At 38.4% G+C, this 19,962-nt stretch overlaps 1 protein-coding gene across 10 annotated transcripts in view; it reads right to left on the bottom strand.

The window, feature by feature from the left end:
* The window catches only part of GRIA4 (glutamate ionotropic receptor AMPA type subunit 4), a 217,151-nt gene that overhangs the window by 25,692 nt on the left and 171,497 nt on the right, over window positions 1-19,962 (bottom strand). For all 10 annotated transcript variants that reach the window (XR_015284792.1, XM_023920399.2, XM_023920413.2 and 7 more), the window contains exon 13: window positions 16,989-17,236. Coding sequence is in view for 9 of the 10 variants with exons in the window: in XM_023920399.2 (XP_023776167.1) it covers window positions 16,989-17,236 (248 nt within the window). In the remaining variant the exon portion in view is untranslated. The remainder of the gene's footprint in view (window positions 1-16,988; window positions 17,237-19,962) is intronic.

Here is a 19,962-nt window from a genome sequence, read left to right on the forward strand (position 1 = left end):
AAAGCAGGATTATGTGAATAGGCTGTTGCAGTCCAACACCTGCAAGCCAGAATACATGTTTCAAAGGCTTAGAATCATGGAGTCACAGAATGGTTTGGGTTGGAAGGGACCATAAAGATTATCTAGTTCAAACTCCCTTGCAATGAGCAGGGACACCTTTGACTAGATCAGGCTGCTCAAAGCCCCATCCAACCTGGCCTCGAACACTCCCAGGGATGGGGTATCCACAACAATCTGGGTAACCTGTGCCAGTGTCTCACCACCCTCAGCAAATCCCTCACTTGAGTGATAATTTTCAAAAGTGTCTGAGCATCAGTGTAACGCTGTCTCCATGCTGCAGGAATCACTCTCTAAACTTAGCCCACTTCCAAGTGCCTCAAGCTCTCTTTCACCTCAGAAACATTAGTAACCCTGAGCCATTTGTGGGTTTTATATAGGTGAAATTGCTGAAAGAATTTACAGTAATATTTTCAAAATTGAAATGAGTAAAGTGAGCATGTTTAGGTACATCTCTTCTCCCCCAGTACATAATGCTTTCAGATGGGTCAACATTCACCTCTGGCATGGCTGGCAGAAAGCCTTTTGCTGTTTTTGCCTTAGGTGAAGCAGACATCAAGGCACAGTTTTTTGCAGCAAGATGTTTGGAAACTGTTTCACCTGCCTCTCTAGTAACTCCTAAGTTTAGGGTCCCCCAACTAAAAGAAAATGACAGTATTGGCACAGACAGGTTTGGGTTTTGTGGCAAAGCACAGCATGTGGTTTAGTGCCAGGCAGAGGTTCCATCTGTGTTGGATAAGCACTGCTGAAAGTCAGGGAGTAGCAGCTTGAGGTGAGGGTCATTGCAGTGAAGATCTCTCATGCCTCATGCGGTCCCTCTCTTCTCCTACTTGGACTGCATTAGTGCAAACCCCTTGCAATGACATTATGTTTTGTTACCCAGGCATATGTTTGAACTCCTTATGTCTCTCCATCTCAAGAAAAAAACAAATGCTACAGTTTACTGCCTGTACAACTGATCTCACTGTTCTTCAAACAGATGATTTAACAGGACTGAAAACATTATTCACCATTTCTCATCTTGGACAGAAGATTTAAATTTTCCTTTATATAAGATCTTAATCATATTTGTAAGGCATTTTAGATTTATGCTTCTGAATGCCACAAAGGGACTATTTTCACCCAGAATGAGGCTAGGAAAACGTTCCTCTTTTGGATGCAATTCAGTACTTTTTGAATAGATATATGGTGTGGTTCCTTGTAACTTAGAAAGCTGTTCCTTCTTTACATCCCACTCAGTCCATTTGATATCACTCATGGGTTACTAGACAGCCTATAAAGATCACCAACTCTGCCTACCTTATGCAGAGGAAGATTTTACTACATCAAAATCTTCCAGAACAAAGCAGGTGGCAGCTGTTTCAGCAGCTTCTAATTTTTCACTCCATTCAACACATCCCAGCAGTGGCAGAAATATTGTACCTTTGACTGAGCATTTCACAGCTTGCCTCTGCAGGAAGACCCAGTCCCAGGTTGAATCACTTATCCCAGAAGAAATATTACTGTGACTTCCAAAAGGGGCCAGAACTTATTGCTGAATCTCACTACAAATCATGGAAAATAAAATATCCTGCTGGGCTAAGTGCAAATATGCGGTTTTCTGGCTCCTAATCAGCCCCATATCTCAATGTGCTATGTAAATGTATGTTCTATTTAGTGGGTAGCAGGGCATAATAACAAACCCAAGATTTTAATGTAGCATTGAACATAGCTGGCATTTTTGCAGATTTGGTTCAACTCTGGCAATATTTGAAAAGACTTCACTCTCAGACTTCTCCAATGTAGAGCTGAATCCACCATTTATGAACATACAATAATGGGTAGGAGGAGCTACATCTGAAATGGTCTCTACCTGATTTCTACAATGATATGTTGCTGTATTTTCCTTCTTGCAAGCATCAGGATCTCACAAGAGCACCTGATTAGTGTAAGATGTCTTTAAGACTCAGAAATGGAAGAAAAACATCAGGAGTCACAATGGAGTGACTTCTACAAGTAAAAGTGCTCAAATGAGCATCTCTGCATGCCTTTTTCATAAACTACTACCACTGTCAGCTTATGTTTCTCCATAGAAAATGATAGAAGTCCTCTATCCTAGGTAATATTTCTGAGAATATTTCTCTGTCCTCAGAGAAGAGTCATACAAAAAGAAGTTGCATTTAACCACTTTCAGGGTGACAGATATAGGTATCTGTGGCAAGAGCTACAGTGAAAGAGAAAAAATCCCCAACTTCTGCTGCCTTCTCAGCAGCTGTATTTGGGAAAGAAAAATAAATACTACTGCTGATCTCAGGAATTCATGGAGTAGCCACATTCAGTTGAATTCATAAAAAGAAGCACAGCCATCAGGCCAAAGAAGGTGATTCTGCCCCTCTACTCCTGTGACTGCCTCCATCCAGCTCTGGAGACCCAAGCACAGAAAGGACAGGGATCTGTTGGAATGGGTCCAGAGGAAGGTGAAAAAATGGTCAGAGAGATGGAGCAGCCCTTGAATCACAACTGGATGAGAGAGTTGGAGTTCAGCTTGAAGAAAAGTAGGCTCCAGAGAGACTTTATTAAGGCCTTTCAATACATAAAGGGGGGTAATAAGAAAGATGGGAACAAAGCTTTTTAGTAGGCCTGCTAAAAAAAACAACAAACCAAGCAGCAGTGTTTTTCAGCTAAAGGAAGGCAGATTTAGACTAAAAGAAGGTAGACTTAGAGTAGGCATAAGGAATAAATTTCTTAGAATAAGGATTGTAAAACACATGTTGTCTAGAGAGGTGTCTCCCTCCTGGAAACATTCCAGTTCAGGCCAGACTGAGCTTCTGAGCAACCTGCTCAGTTCCTGCACATTGCAGAATGTTTGGACTAGATGATGCTTAAAGTCCCTTCACAGCCAAACTATTCTGTGATTCTATGATTCTGTGGTTCTATTTATCTCTATATCTTTATTTTAGGAACAAGCCCATGCTTGTTTTGTTTCTAAGGTACTGTTTCTAACCTTTTACCTGTCTGGTTAGACCTTTCATCCACCAAGCCCTAGTCTCACCTTAATGAAAATGAAGCATGAAATGACTGTGAAGCCAAATACCATCAGCATTTTATACAGTACTAAAAGTGCTGTAATGCAAGCAAGCTCTTCAATAACTTTTTTCCTAGTAAGAAAAGCTTACTCCACATGGGAAAGCTGTAGGGCAAAACTGCTGTTTGCTTCTGAGAGAATTCATCCACTGACATCAATGTCCATGAAGTTATTAATAAAACATGGCCACTATGCCAAAAGCTATTGGCAGCACAGAAATCAAGATGGATTCTTGACTTTTATGGCCACCAGAAACAGATCACTAATTCATGAGATTTGTACAGTTGATACACTTTTGGCAGGTCTAAACTAAGACTGAGAAGAGGCATGAGGGAGTCCTGTAATACTACATTTATGCTTCTTTTTGCCTTCATACTGATGTTTTTCATAAAGGCAATAAATGGAAAGATTCCAGTTAAGACATGTTTTCTCAAGCTTTGGTCTAATTATGATGCAAGCACTTTGAAGTTCATTACTTTCATTAGATGTAATGAAGAGACTGAAAGAAAAAGAAAACAGGGAAGCTATTTCCCAGGTGGGAACTGGAGCTGCAACTGCAATGCAAACAATAAAGAACACTGCATAGCTTGTGCCCTAGTGAAATGCTGGCTTGTGTTTTGCCTAATGGCAGATCAATACCATACAAATGAAGCAATTACAGTTGTGCCATATAAAGCCTTATTTGGTCAGCAGCCAAAATGGGGATTAGCTGGAAGAGTTCCTAGGACTTTCTGTCTGAATATTATTGCAGAAGTTAATGAGGAATATCTGATATGCTTAGACAAACATAAACAGTGCCAGCAACCAGATGAGATGGCTGGTCCAATAGCCAGTGTGCTGATAATTAAAATGACCTGAAGCCAGCTGAACATCAGCCCAAGATCAGGTGAAATGATCACAAGGGCAATCCAATCCCCCTGGCAACCAGCTATATGATGCATCAATACAGCCATGTACACAGCAGCAAATTCCACACCTGGAAGCAGGTTCCAATTAAGCACCTTCACTTTTGCACAGCTCTGTGTCCACAAAGGCCACAGTCAGCTCAATAAAATGGCCCTGCCAGGACTTCACTATGTCCCACTTGCTCTCATCCACTACACCACCTGGTCTAGTAGGTGTCCCTGCCCATGCCAGGGGGGTTGGAAACAGATGATCTTTAAGGTCCCTTCCAATCCAAACCACTTTGAAATCCAAGTATAGCAGCTCTCAGACCAGTCAGACCAAGAACAATCACATCAATATGGTAACACATGTTGTAATATTTCTAATACAAGCGGCCAGGCTACTGAGAAAACACAGTTCTAAAAGTACTAACAGATCTCCACAGTGGATGTGGAGATACAAATAATGTAATTGCTGTTGTCCTGAACACATGCCCATGTGCCAATTTTAATTTAAAAAGCCATATGGAGTAGGGGCCATTGGTGATGGAGATTTCTGCCACTCTTTTCCAAAAGGAACACAAAACGTGGCCACAGACCAGTGACTGTTTCAGAAACCATAAGCTGAAGTTACAGTTTCCCCATCGTTTTCTTTCCAGAACAGTTTCTTTGACCAAAGACACTGAGAAATCTACCACTGTGCTTATCCTGACGCACATACCTCCATGAATTTGAAATAATCAAACATCTGGGATGGGAATGGGCTGCAAATATTCACAGCACAATAAACACCATGCTATTAATCTTCACTATTCCTATGAGGCCGATGGGCAATTACCCTCAATTAGCAAAGGTGAATCTGAAGTAAGAAGGTGCATTGATCTCCAAGACTCCTAGGAAATCTGGGCAGGGTCATTAACTAAGCTCACCAGTATGATACGACTTCAGGCAATCATGACTTCATTGCTTCCCAGAAATGTCTGGGTCTTTTCAGGCAACAATTCATAGAGAATTTATCCTTCTGGTCACCCAGAAGACTAAGACATAGATTAAGCTTAAACTTCTGTGTGTATTTCCTCAATTCTGTCTTTAACCACAACATACTCCTAATTTTTCCTGCCAAAAGTGGGAGACAGCCAACCTGAGTGGCCTGACTCATAATAAACAAACTCTTCCACATTTTTACCCACTGACGAATTCCAAAAAAGTCCATGCTGTCAATCACTCAGCAGCTGTATAAAGCTGCTTAGGAAGTTAACTGCTTCTTTTTCCCTGGCAAAGAAGAGGTATGAAGCACTGTCACTTACTTCTCACTCTATTTTGCTATTTCAGCAACAAAACTTTGTTCAGATGAGAATGATCTGCTTGACTCTTAATTCACAGAAATTGTAACTAAAGCCTAGTGGTCAGGAAACATAAACATCTAAAAATGCTACTACACATCTATAAAGCTACTACAACTTTCCAAATACTCCTGTATCTCCAGGAGATTCAGTGTGATGGCTAAAGACATCCTTATCATAGCCATACTTTTCAAAAAAAGATCATAGCACAGTGCAGTCTGGAAAGCACTGAAGGAGTTGTCTGGTCCAACCTCCTGCTCATACAAGGGTCAGTCCTGAGGTCAGACCAAGCTGCTCAGGGCTTCAATCAGTCACGTTTTGTAAAATTCCAAGGATGAAGCCTGCACAGCCTTTGTGAGCAGTGTCACTGTCAGACTGCCTTTAGGCAGTCAGGGGAAATAGCTCCTCCCTACATTCAGTCTGAACTTCTCCCATTTCATTTTATGTTCATTGTCACTGACCTTCCTGCCCTACACTACTGTGAAGAGTCTGGCTCCATCTCCTCAAACACCCCCCTGCAGACACACTGGGCTGCTCCTAGGATGCCCCAAAACCATCTCTGCTCCAGACTGAACAAGTCCAGCTCTCCCAGACTCTCCTCATCAGAGAAAGTCCAGCTCCATCTTTATCATCGTCCATGAAATAGGTTCAATGTATTGACGTTTTTCTTAAATAAGGAGGCCAAAATAAAGGATGTCGTGTTCTAGATGCAGTCAGAATGTTTGCAATTATTTTATCTGATGCGACAGTATCTTCTCTTGTGGCCTACAAATTGGATGAACTAAAAGCACTCTAATTGGAAACTGCTTTGGATAATTGCCCACTATCTAGAAGAGATGCCAAAAATAGCAGCTTGCTTATTTAACTGTGACAGGAAAAAAAAAATCCTAAATCCTCAAGAAACTGTGATGACTTTCTGTTCACTTTCAACTACACTTTCAGAGACTGAATTTGCATTATTTAAACTGAAAAGTCAAAACTAATTGTCAAGTGTTCATGTGGTTTTAAACCAAAAAATACTATTGGCAGGTAGAGAATATAATCAAAATATTATTGTAAACTGATTAAAACCTGAGGGGCTGGATCTTAGTAAATGCAGAACATTTGAATGTGGGTTGGTCCCCTAGCTTTGGACAGAGGGTATTTTCTTTTTATTTAAAACCAATAAAGAAATGAGCATCCTCCTAAAACCTGTCTCTTCACATTTTGTGTTGCAAGCAGGAAAAGGCTCTTGTGGAAACCTTAAAATTCAAATTTTGGTGGAAAATGTAAAAATGTGAAGAATTGCCTCGTAATATTTACATTTAAGTGCATGAAATAAAGACAATTTGGGTTTTCTAGTAAAAGCTGAGATTTTCTGTAGGAAATAACTGCATCCCATGAATTTTTCTGTAGGCTTAAGAGTTTTAAGATCCAAAATAGACCTAAATCACACAAATGACACAGCATAAAATGTGCAACATCAGGTGCCTGCTTCCATGCCAAGGAATCCAAAGATCTAATTCTACATATAAAAGTCTTTTAAAGACATAGTTAGAAATCTGGGCCACATTAAATGGAACCATACCAGCAACAGATTGGAAAGAGCCTGATGTGTAATTATGTTCAGAGAAAGCTGCACATATTCTAGAGGTAACAGATGGGCTGCCAGATGTTGGGGCTGCTCTCACCTGCAGGACTCATTCATCCCTGCTGCTAGTAATGGAAGATCTGGAAGCTAGCAAGGGATCTGGATCTTCCTGCACAGAGATGCTATTCCTGACCAAGGGAAGAAAAAAAAAATACTAAAAAAGCTCTATTTTCGTTGTGTGCTTGAGGTAGATTATTATTTTCATGTGTTCTTTTAGAGTAGAAAGAAGTACCTGAAGTGTAACAATAAAATAGGTCTCTGTTTCAGGTCAGCCTTGTATCACTTTTATCCAGTTGACTTTTGGCTTTAAAAAACTGCAGGGAGAATTTTAGTCAAACTTTCACTACAGAAAACTGTCAATCCTGCCAAAAACTGTTAAAAGAGAGTTGCAACAAAAGAACACACATCACTGTTTAGCATAATGTGATTTGCTAAAAGATACAGTTAAATAAGAGCTAAATTCCTTTTCAGGCTTGATTTAAGCTCTCACTCAGTGTCTTGGTTGGAACAGGAAGCAGAGGAAGGAAAGCAGAAAATGGGAGTAAGGCACTGAGTTATAAAAGTACAGAGACTTGAGCTAAGGATAACTAGAGATAGTTGAGAAAAAGAGCGCTAGTTTTCATTCTACCTCCTACCACACACAAAGTAGACCATTTAAGAGGAAAAATTATCAATCAACTACAAATCAACATTTTATCAAACAATATTTTAAACTTATACTGATCAGTGAGATACATACATGGCCATTTTTATGTGGAACTTGAGTTCCTTGGGAAAATTCTGATGATGGGAAAGAGCTACATTTTAGAGCTGTTGTGTCAAGACACACAGTAGCTTAAATTATACATTAAAACTTCTGAATCCTGTTTTTTGCTGTCAACACCTTTCCACCTTTGATGCTGGGATGTTCAGTCCATAATGCCTACTCTATCACACATTGTGCCAGTCTGAGATGCCGTTCTCAGTTCAAAGAAACCACAAGAAAGAAAACAAACTTTTCTCCCTACTTTTGGTTGGAGATTTCTCACAAGAATCAAAGCTGCACAAAGACTAAATGACCATTTTGTCTCTCCTGGAGTCTATCTAGTACTTAGTGTCAATTGGAAGTGGGCAGTTTTGCAGCTACCACACAGATTAATCGCAAACTGTTTTTCAGGCGCTATTTGTTCCCCAAATGTCATTTCCACAGAGAGGTATTGTTATGAGCTGCTGAGATGCCTTTCAGCAGCCTGCTCCCTTGCTTTAGTCTACCTACAATTTACCTGAACAATTATTATCTTAGTGGGATAGGCCTTTTAGTTGTTGAGAACTGTACCATCAGCTTCAAAGGGCAGTTCCTGGGACTTGACACCTAAACAGCCAGAGAGTTGTAATAAAAAGAAAAGAGAGAAATAATAACGAGCAGCATTGTTAAAATATAAAGGGCTGCATCTTGCCCTCTGCTGAGATGCTTTACAAGGGATTGGGGAAATGGCAGGGAAAAGGGCAGGAGAAAATTATTTCTGAAGTGCCAAGAGGCGGCGTTTATTTCTCAGGGGATCTACAGACTGGAAACAACCATAACCTTTTGTATCCCACTGGCATACGGTGGGGATTAATGCTTATCAGAGGTTTGTAAAAGTCCAGCAAATCAGAAAGACATGCACAGAAATGGTATCAGTATTTTTAGACATTATGGCCTTTGCTGATAGTCTGAGGTAAGTTCATTGGTTATACTTAAATATATTCCCCTTTTTACCTGTCAAAGAATTCAACAGTCTGACAAATTTCATTTGGACAGATTTGTTATTGTGAAGCTCCTATCCTGCTTGCATTCAAACAATTTCAAAATAGACAAGCAAGAAAAGAACTCTGATGTTTTTGCTGCCTTGATTTCTTTCTGGTTGTAGAAAAAAAGCCTGTTATTGAACTTTTCCTGGTGCTGACTACCTCAGACTGGCCCAATGCTTCTGTAGGACAGTAAAGAAATTTTTAGTAATCGCTATATATCAAAATGAGAAATCTCTTGTAAAAATAGCTTGTAAAAAATATTTATTTTAAAAAAAAGCCTCATTGTGCTTTTAAGCCAATACTAAAGCCAAAGATACAGAATACTGGCTTCCCCTTTTACACTGATTATATTGCTAATTTTAAAATAGCTATTGCCACTGACATGTTTATATTAAAAAATATCCTTTCTGTGCAATAGTTTCCATGCTCTGTTTTTTCACTTCTGCTCATAAATTCTTCACTTTTCTCACTAAAATCCCAATACCTTCCTTGGAGTAAGGAGCAGGATGATGCTAGCAGAGAGGCACCAGAACCTGAAAGTGTGACCAAAATGGGAGCTGAGCATCTTGGAGGAGCTTTCCCTTCCATCTGTAGTGTCATTTGTAGCGTAGGAAAACAGAAATATAAGCAGAACAAATTCTTGTGACTTTTGCTTTGTCCTCCAAACCACAGAGAACTTTGTTCAATTATGAATCATCCCTGAAGTCTGAGAGTGAAAACATCCTGCTATTGGCAATGAAGAAACAGGCTCTGTGAAGTAAGGCAGGTCAGATATGGCTCTTTGAAGTACTTGAAATATACAGTGATTTTTTTCCCCCCCTCTAGGTCAGAGAAAATTCAGCAAGTGCAGCATCATGGACACTAATGAGTTGTTTCCTTTCAAAGACACAAGTATCAGAAATTATCTCAGTAGCAATGATCTTCACTGCAATTTTGTGACTTAAATCAGAATTATTACAATTTCCTTCCTCTATAAGTAAAAATTGCAAGAATGGGCAAAACTCTTTCAAGTAGAAGATTTTTGCCTCAATACGTTTGCTTGTATATCTTGCAATGGATCTTATTAGTCATCATCAAATTTTCCCCTTTTTTTACTGTACTATTTTTACACAGGGAAGACCCTTATCTTGATTGAAAATTATGAAATAAATCCAACAGGCATCACTGGGGAACAGAGCAAGCTGGGACTTTAATCTCTTTTCCCAAGGCTTTATATTTACTTTTCAAATAGATACTCTGTTTTTAGACAGAAATAATCCAGGTAACCAAAACTAAGTATGCCTCCCAGGCTCAGCTGAAAGAACAACTTGCTAAGATTCATTGTCAGGTTCTCTTCACTGATTTTCTTTTGACCCCTGACTTTTATATTCCTTCCTAAGCAGTGGCCCATTCTCTGCCTTTTTACCTAGTAAGTGTTATTTTCAGTTGATAGAAAACTCAACAAGCTCTGAAGGATCTGACCTGCTTGAGGAATATCTCAGCTATAAGCTTTGACACTGAATGGTAATGAGGTGGTAATTCAAGCCTTGTTATGCCTACAGTGAAGGGAAAATATTATGCAAAGTCATACAGTATGATCTGCACCATCAGTCAAACAGGATAATGTTTACATATGTATAAAATGCTACATATCACATTCTAGTTTTCATATAATTTTGTATCACAGAATGAAATGACCTTGGAAAATCCTGGCAAACTGACTAAAATCCTTTTCTTTTAAGTATCAAGAGACCACCCCGTAACAATGCAAGGCTTTTTGCTTTCTCCAGCGGCCCTTGCTTCAAAAGTGTAGAGGTCAACCTCAGTATTTTCACATCACTCATTTTAATTGTCAAACCTCAATTACTCACCAGTTCTCTTTATGTCTCCTCTACATCGTATATAAATAACATCAGTTTCTAGTTCCTACGGTGCTTTGCTGAAATGACTCTGTGAATAACACACTGATTAAAGGCAAGGCCAGACTTTCTGGCAGGAGAAGAGAAATGAGAAAAAAAACCAAACCTGCTTCCTCTGCATCTCTCCTCACTGTGATGGTTGCTTGTCTTCAGAATGATCTGGGGAGGTTTATGTGCCCGTGTTGCCAGCCAGAAGACAGCTAACCAGCCACAGAAATACCCATTCTTCTCTCTGAAGTGCCAGAACATGCTCAGAAGCACTCGAGCCACATATGTTATCAGGATGACCCAGCCATACATAACCTTTACCTATTTCTGTACCTTTCCAGAAACAGGAACATGCAGAGTGAAGAATGCAGCCCAGACGCACAGAAACACCGAGACAGAATAGCTAAATCAATATTGGTTTAAAAAATAAAAAATCTATAGAGACCTTTGAAAACTGAACAGTATAGGGTACACTGAAGAGTGGTCCAGGGAAATGCTTCCTTTATGATACGACACAACCTGTACAAGGAAGCTTCACTAATGGGAAAAGTCTATTTTTCTAAAGATTCACAGATTTCTGCAGTACAAAACCTTTGAAATACAACTGTGGAAGAAGTCCTCTGCAGTAAACAAATGTTCATAGTGTAAAAAATTTGGGTGGCCAGCTCAAATATTTTTCCTAGTCCTTCTCTTACTCAGAGGAAGTCTGTGAATATCATACCTATCCTTTTGTACACGCAAATCCAATCTTACAGAAAGCATAAGAAACCAGAGCATGCGAGAAGTTTTGGGGAAATGTTTTTACCTGTCTTTACAGTTGACTACTTTGTAATTACTCTGATGGTTTTCCTACAGAGCTTGATGTGAATTACCAGCTCACTGACTTAAAAATGCAGGGTAAAATGAAAACTAGGGTGTACCTAAGAATAATATATTAAGTTCGTAATAAACAGCTTTGGCAGTGAATGATGAGCTGGGATTTCCTTCCACAAAAAGCTCCTAATACTCTGGTCTCCAAAACATTAAGGACAACTTTTGATAAAAAGTTTAATAGTCCCACTGGAAGAAATTATATCATCATGTTGTTATTTTCAGGTTAATGAAAACAAGAAAAGGAAATATCACTTCCCCTAAAGAAAAAAAAGGGGGGAATATTCCATTCCATGTAAGGTCTGCCAAAATTTTGTATGAATGAGCATAAAATGAGTTTTCTTCCAACACTAGATTTCTAAAGAACCATACTAGATATATCTGTTAAAAGGAAAGCTAACATTGCCAGCTGTAGTACCACATTAAAATGAAACAATGAAAGAATGGCAATTTTAGAAGTTCACCTCAGGAAAACAAGGAGAAGATGAAGTTACTGAGATCAAGATGGTAGATTATAGAACTCATGCACACAAAGACTCCCTTCATAACAGATCTTTTTCTTATTCCCATAGATTCATTTTTCTTCAAGAAAAAGTTCCTTCCACCACAGAGCTCTCACTTCTAGAAATCTCCTGAAAGAAATCTCTTTCCACATTAAACATATAAAACAGGAGATATATATAAAACACATAAACCAGGAGAATCCATAAACTGTTGACAGGGTACCGTTTAGATGCCTTTTACACCCCAAGCAACCTGCAGGACACTCCTCCCTTGCATGGAATGAACACTAAAAATCTCTAGCTTTACTTGCATTGCACTTTTCACACAATTTCTAGAATGATCAGAAAGCTACACCTGCAACACTAGCATCACTGATGCACGACTCACACTGCACACCTTATGTTAGACATGTAAAGTGTAAAGAATGGATAAACGTAAAGAGTCAGTTCATGTCACCAGATGTCACACTGCAACAAACCAGCAGATACCACCATGTGGACCTCTTTGCCTTCCCCTCCAGAACACTACGAATTCTTCCTAAAGTCAAACTGAGTTACTCTTTTACTACATAAGACTGGAGACTTGAATAATGGAATACAGAATCCCAGGTTCACATACATATATATATATATAAACATTAACTGTAATTCCAATAGCAGGAACTTATTAGAGCTCTGGATTTCATGAGGTTGGTGAACAAGTATCACCAATCTCTAAAACACATTGATGCATATAGTCAAAGTTTTCCTATTATTTGTCTAAATCTAATCGTGCCATTCTTATCTGCCGGGCCTCAAAGCGTCTCACCAGACACTTACGACCTTGCAGGTTTCACTCATCCATGCTGCATACTTTTGGCTACAGGACAGGATAGGACAAATGTCCATTAGTTAACAGTAAGTAAAAAAATTACAACTCCTCATTTCTTAGCCCAACCTGTTATTCCCCTCTACATAAAACAGCTTCAAGGTACAAAAAGCTGGAAAAGCTTTCAGTATACCTTTGAGAAAATTCTGCCTGTAACTTCTTTTTCATTACCTCTTAGAGTGGAGAACTCTTTCATGTTCTTCACTATTACAACTCGTTTATGATGCCTACATATCTAAAACAGAAAAGCAGAGGCATGCAAGGCACAGGACTTGAGTAGTACAAGATCTCCAGGTGTTGCCCTCTGGAAACACAGTTACTGTAAGTGGCAAGACAGACGACCCAGGGGTGATCCACAATGGCCAGAAGTCTGGCCATGCGAACATCTTCTAATGACAACACTTTTACAAAGGCAGGTCTTGCTAAGCAGACAAGCAGCACTCTTAACCACCTTTGAAAGCACCACCTTTGAAGGAAAAAACTTATTAATTCACACTGAGTACTACACAGTGGCTTTGGAAGGATACCTACCGTTGTAGGAGGAGGAAACAGTAAGAACAGTTGGGTAGTGCCATGAGAGCCTTTGCCCTCAATCCCAAATTCCTTCTCAAACACAAAAATGTTTTTTACAACATCACATGGAAATGAATATCACTGAAAAGGAAGGAAGGAAGGAGACACACATGATATGTGATGTGGTACTGCCCGTTGGGCATAAAAGAAACACACATCAGGCATCTCCCATTCTCCTCCATTCAGTGATATGCATTAATTGTAATCCTGCACCAGCACAGAGAATAAATCATGCCAATTAGCCAATAGGTACTGGTTGAACACCGCAAGAGTGTAGCATGAAACCCAACAAGGAAGAGTCTTGAATTAAAATCCACTACCCTGCTCATGTGTATGGCCATGAGCAACAGAGAGACCAGGCCTTGGATCTCTCTGACAGGTGGATTTCATCTGCATGAACCAAGTGATGGGTATGTGCTCTGTAATGAACATGAGCCCGGTGATGTGATGGCAGGGAACCATCCCTAATCCTATGCTACAGGAAGAACCACTTTCTTGTGAAAGTGAAAACACATGGTCTGGTTCTCTGTACACTCACATCAATTTTATTCAGATGCTACTATATTTTCAGGGGAAAAAACTCCTGATTTATATCACTCTAAGTAGGAGGAGGATTAAGACTAAAATATTTCTAATGAAATAGGTGTTCAAACAGTTCAGTGAATAATTTGATTTGAAAAATTCATTTGGAAAAATTGTTATTTTTAACCTAGTCCTGAACAGACCAATGATAGCATCGAATGTTTAACTTTTATACGCTACTTGCAATTATTTGTGAACTACATCAAGTAATTTGTGGTCTACATATAACTCAAATAGGAAATTAGGATTATTAAATAAAACAGAATTTACAACTCCCGTAGCAAATTATGCATTTTGACTAATTTATGTAATGAGCTCAGCTGGCCTGCCCTTCATGGATTTCAAACTGCATGTTCAATATTTGCAATTATCTGTGCAGACTGCAGTTACATAAGTCATCTGATCAGTGACAGAAACACTACCATGTGGGATGCAGTCAAAATAGCAAAAGCAGCATATTCCATATCTCAAAAAATTCAGAAAATACTGAAACATGCAGTTAAAATTTACATCTGACTCTTTTCAAGAACACAGGGGGAGGAAGCTTTTCCCCTCTTCTGCAAGTGCTACTCTCTATAGATATACATGAAATAGGTGGTACGAATGTGAGGTATTGCTTGTTCTTTATTTTTATCCAGAACATTAAGTGTGTTGCTTAATGTTTTTAGTAGGTAAGCAGCACTGATGGTTTGTCACTGGGACTGGAGAGGGAATGGGGTGCAGCAGGAGAACAAGCAGCTTAGCACATGTGAGAGGAAGGCTCAGGAAAGGCATGGACATGGACAGCCAGTCGAGACAGCTTGAAAGAAGATTTGGTCCAATTTTCAAGTCCGGTAGGATTTCCCCTATTCTGCTTTTAGAAGCATGTTTGAAGGGAGGATGTGAAAAACTACGTGGTTTTGATCACATCACCCTAACCATTGTTGATGACCCCCAGTTAGATGAAACTATGGCCTCACTGAAATGTCTGGGAGTTTGGTCTTTAGCTGGGATGGAACTAGGATTTCACATTGGATCCTTAAAATCGTGGTTGTGTTCTTCCTCTCTGCTCTTATTAGTCTTACTAGGCCCTCTTACTTCTAACTGCTTTATGTCTTATTCCCATTGCTCCTAGGTATTTTTGTCTAGCCAACTGAACAAACCTGAAATAAGCCCAAATTTGACACAAATCAACTTCCACAGGCTATCAGTGCTCAAGGTAACAGGCTGTCTCTTGCTGGTATTGAATACTCTGCAGAAAAAAGGGAGAGGAACTAAAGAGCACCATAAAGCAGACTCGAAGCAAAGAGCCCAGTGCTAGGACACCTATGACAACAGCCAAAGTACTCCTAAAATGTATGTCCTGCCTTTGACTCAGTAAAGCATGACTGTCAGCAATGGGCATTTCTTACTACCCTAAACTGCAGTGCTGCCTACCATTCTTAGGTTGTCTGAAACACTGAGAAGGAGATATCAGTCTATTGGAAATGTCAAATAAAAACCAAATGTTTTGAAAATATATCCAGATAATAGATCAGCCTCTCCTATTAGCACTGCCTTCTACCTTTAACTACTCTATGAGTTCTGGACATTTTTTTCTATAGAATTAACATATTTTTTGTCATTTTCCCTCTCTCACCTCCTTAATGTTCTCTTACTACTTTAGTCAGCAGTGAAGGTGGCAATTTTTAAATCTGAGAGGTACTGAATGTTAAGGACCAAAAATTCATGTTCAGTCACTGAAATAACTGTCCTGGTTTTCTGCTGCACATACAAATCTTCTTTTGCTGTGGATGGAAATGATCCTAATGATACTCAGTTCACCATCCCTGTAATCCAGTTACAGCTACTGATGTTTGTGGCATTGTGTGCAGGTTAAACTGATGAGTTATGAGTGAGTCTAGTTACCTGCATAGCGGTAATGATGTGCCTTCTGCAGTCACAGATGTCGACAAAATAGCTCCTTAGTTATTTCATCCACAGACATGTGGCTCCATCTGCACTTGCAACTCCTCCCTTCACCTACTTCCTCCCCACTGTTTCACACTGTAGTCCCTTACCATGAGCACAAATGTGAGAAATGGGGTGCTCTGCAGAGCATCCGCTTCCCCCACCCATGTGCACCTTATCACTGTCAATCTCCACAGGTCATACTCCTTTCAACTGCTAGTTGTTCTTTTGTTTTGAAGAAAATTGGCAAATCTACACTGTAAAATGCAAGTTTTGTTTGCCTTAGACATGAAAGAAACAGAATGGTAAATAATGCCAATTTTAACACAAATTTGGCACCTTGACTCGTGTCCCCTGATAATTTAAATGAAATGCAAATGATGTTCTGCCTGTGAATCAAAAACTCTCCTACTTTACTGAATGCATCTGATACCATGATAAAGAAAATACTGGTGAGTTTGAAGGCAGTACTGAAATGCATAATGCTAGAAACACAAACATCTTTTCTAAATAAGAAGGTGCTTTAATAAAAAAGTACTTTAATGAAGTTGCTTTAATGAAGGACTAATTGCCTCCAAGTGATGACATTTGAAAAAGGTGTTACAAGCATCTTCTTACTCAGAAATTAGTAGCTGAGATCAATAAACAAAACATAAAATGTAGGCATATTATTGATGCAGATACTGATGTAGATAATGTAAGCATAATACTGCTATAAAGGGTTGAATTCCATGAAAAAAGCTGATGAAATAGAATAACTGATGTTAATTCTATCGAGGCTGACTTCAAGTAGCTAGTGTTCAACCAGTTTGGTTTTTATATGGCCTTGAAACATATGCCAACTATAGCTGCTAAATCCATATTGCAATTAGAAATGGTTACCTTTGTTGATCAAAAAAAAATTAAATGGAAGAAAATAAAAATAACATACCATGTTCACACACAAAACAAAAAGAGCTATATCAGGGACATCAGGGAAGGTGGAATACTATAACAACACATTTTATATTGTTATACTATTCCACCCACCTTAATGGAGAACCCTTCGGTGTGGCTACGCCATAGCCTTTGGAATCCAGATTTCCTCCCACTTTCATGGTGTCACATGGCTTTCGTTGCTCAATGTATTCATTCATGGTGGACTCCAGCAGGAAGGCAAACTTGCCCTTGGATTTGCGGACACGAGCTACTCCCTCTGCAGTAGTCCTAGTGAACACTGATGGCTCAGCTGATTTCATGTAGGTCCACATCTTTTCATACACTGCTATTTTTGATCTCTGGAGAAAATCAAAAACAAGTTAGAACAAAAGAATGTAGCGACGTTTCAAAATGGCACTGCTCAAATAAAATCACTCATACTTAATTTTTCAGACATTTGAGGTTGGGAAAATCTTGGAGAATGGCTTTATTTAAATTCCATTATTTTAAAAGAGATGAGAAATAAAAGTACCAATACTATAATAGCAGGTACTATTTTTAAGTTTGGCTACCCTCTAGCAGTCAAAAAAGAAACCTGCAAAGCTGAATTTACTGTTAGATAGAGGAAGTTCACACAGTCAATGTATGGTAAAGCGTGTGTTAGGGAATGACATATGAAATAGATGTCCACAATAGGCCTGTACTCTGAAGAGAAACAGTAAAATAAATACTCAGCTGAATTTTAAAGCATTTATCTAACACTCATTTCTTACACCATCAAAAAACCACAATAGCTGAAGAAAGATTTCTGCTTTCATAATTCAGAGTCCAGAATTGACCTGATTTATATTCAGAAATGCTATACAATATTTGAAGACATGGTTCACAATAAAAGATGGAGACAGCGAGTCTGACCAAATATTAAAGGAAGTAAAATCCCATAAGCATCTTTCTTAAAGAATTAGGTATGATTTTAGAATTGCAGTATCAGTGGATTTATTTTAAAGACTCTGATCCTGCCAATATTTGAGTAAGAAATGTACTTTCTCAAAGAATGCACAAGAATTCACTGCTTAGAGTGCCTTAGTTGGAAATTCGCCTGTCTGGGAATGCATGGAGTAACTACATGTAAATGCTTTAGCAAAAATAAAGCTTCTTCATAAAAAATGAAAGCAAATAAAAATTTTCACTAAATGAGAGGAAGGAACTGCTGTCAGGCTGAGAAGTTTCCCATGCTCATTAGATTCACTCAACAACTCCTTTGCCTCCTCCAGCAATAGGAATACATACATGCAAACCAGCAGCATGTCAGCTGAACACTACACTCTGTTTTTATAATAACAGATGGCACTTGTCTTTCCCTATGTATTCTGAAAAAACGACTTTTTAACCTAATGCTCAAGTCAGCTTTTATTTGAGTCAAGAGGAGTTTCTAGCTAAGCAAGATTTGGTCTATGAGCCTATTCCTACACTGTGCTGAGCACTTCAGGGAAATATTCATTATTATAAAGCCCCAAAACAAAGGGCCTTGGATTATTTAAATAAATACCAAATCCTATAATCTTAGTATTATATAAATTAAAAACGGCGTTAAGAAACCTGGAACTGAGCCTTTTTATACGTGACAGTAATTTCCCTGAAGCACTTCTTTTTACCAATTACTGAATGACTGGACTATTACTTAGAAAATAGTTTGTTAGAGACCTAAGTCTACCCTGAAAATAAGTGGCATTTAACTAAAAATGCTCAATAAAAATGCCATATAGCAGAACATAATAAATTACGCTTTCCTTTTTTAGTTTGTCTGTATGCATAATTTTATCTTTCTGTCAAATATAATAACATTTGAATCAACAACAGCTGTGTATGTCCATAATCACATCCTGACTTGTCACCCTTTCTTTTCACTGTAGTCACAACTATTTTACATTTACATAATAGTGGCTGGGAGCAGAGCATAAACTAAGCCACCACTGCATTATTTTTGCTTTATACTGATGTAATTTAATGGATTTAAATTTACAGAAAGAAAAAAAATGAGAATAGTAAATAAATCAGTCATAATCTCAAGAGTATTTTCTTGCCTTTGTCTGCCTTCACTTCCAAATATTTATCTCAACATCCATTATATCTAATTCTTTATCAAGTAACCATATAATAGGTCACTTTAATTTAAAACTTTATGCAGCACATCAAACAGCTTTATTAGTAATAGGAAACACTGCCCTAAATCAATTGAAAAAAGTTGCATTTAATTTTATTTATTTTTTTTATTTTTTTACTCCTTTGCCAATGAAAATAGAAAAAATATGGAAAGTCTAACAAAGTATCTGTTCTCTAAGGACATTTTCTTCTCCCAAACTTTGATTTGTTTACATTTGATTTCTACATGTCAACTCAGGGTCAAAACTGAAGAGTGAACTAACAAATATTTTTTATTGTCATATGAGGAAACATTGCAGCTTTCCCTGTAGTCAGACAAGCTGGGAAAATTTTCATTTTGGGCTTTTCTGAGTAGAACTGCTAAAACTAACTGCTTTCCCTCTTGAGCAATCTTCCTGGAGAATACAATACTTACTGTGTCTAAGCCAGAAAATAGGAATATACAACAGCTAACAGCATCAAAGTTCCTCTTTTCCTTTATGTTGGCTTTGAAATTATTTTCCTTTTTCTGCTTTCAATCCAGATTTAAAATATGCTGAAGAGGGGTTCAGAGTTTCTGACATTTTGATCAGAAATGACAAAATAATGAGAAAATGTCCTGAAGGCTCATCTTCAGCCAGACAATCAAATGATTCTAATACCAAAATGCACAAAATGTTAGACTTGGCACACAAGTCTTCTTGTACTACTGTTTCAGGCTAGTTCTTAATTTATATATTATGAAAACAGCTTTTCTGTAAATATAGTCTGCTGATATTTTATCTTTCTCCCTGTTCTGGGAAAAATTTTTTTAGAAATAGCATATAAATTATCATTAAGAATCACTACACTGTGACAGAGATTAGAAATCATTTGCCTCAATTGTACCATTTTAAAGAAAGTGATCAACACAGTTCAAATCTTCATTAAGCTTTCAATTTTT

Source organism: Cyanistes caeruleus, chromosome 3 (genome assembly GCF_971803275.1).
Source record: "Cyanistes caeruleus chromosome 3, bCyaCae1.hap1.1, whole genome shotgun sequence".
In the NCBI taxonomy this organism is placed as follows: domain Eukaryota; kingdom Metazoa; phylum Chordata; class Aves; order Passeriformes; family Paridae; genus Cyanistes; species Cyanistes caeruleus.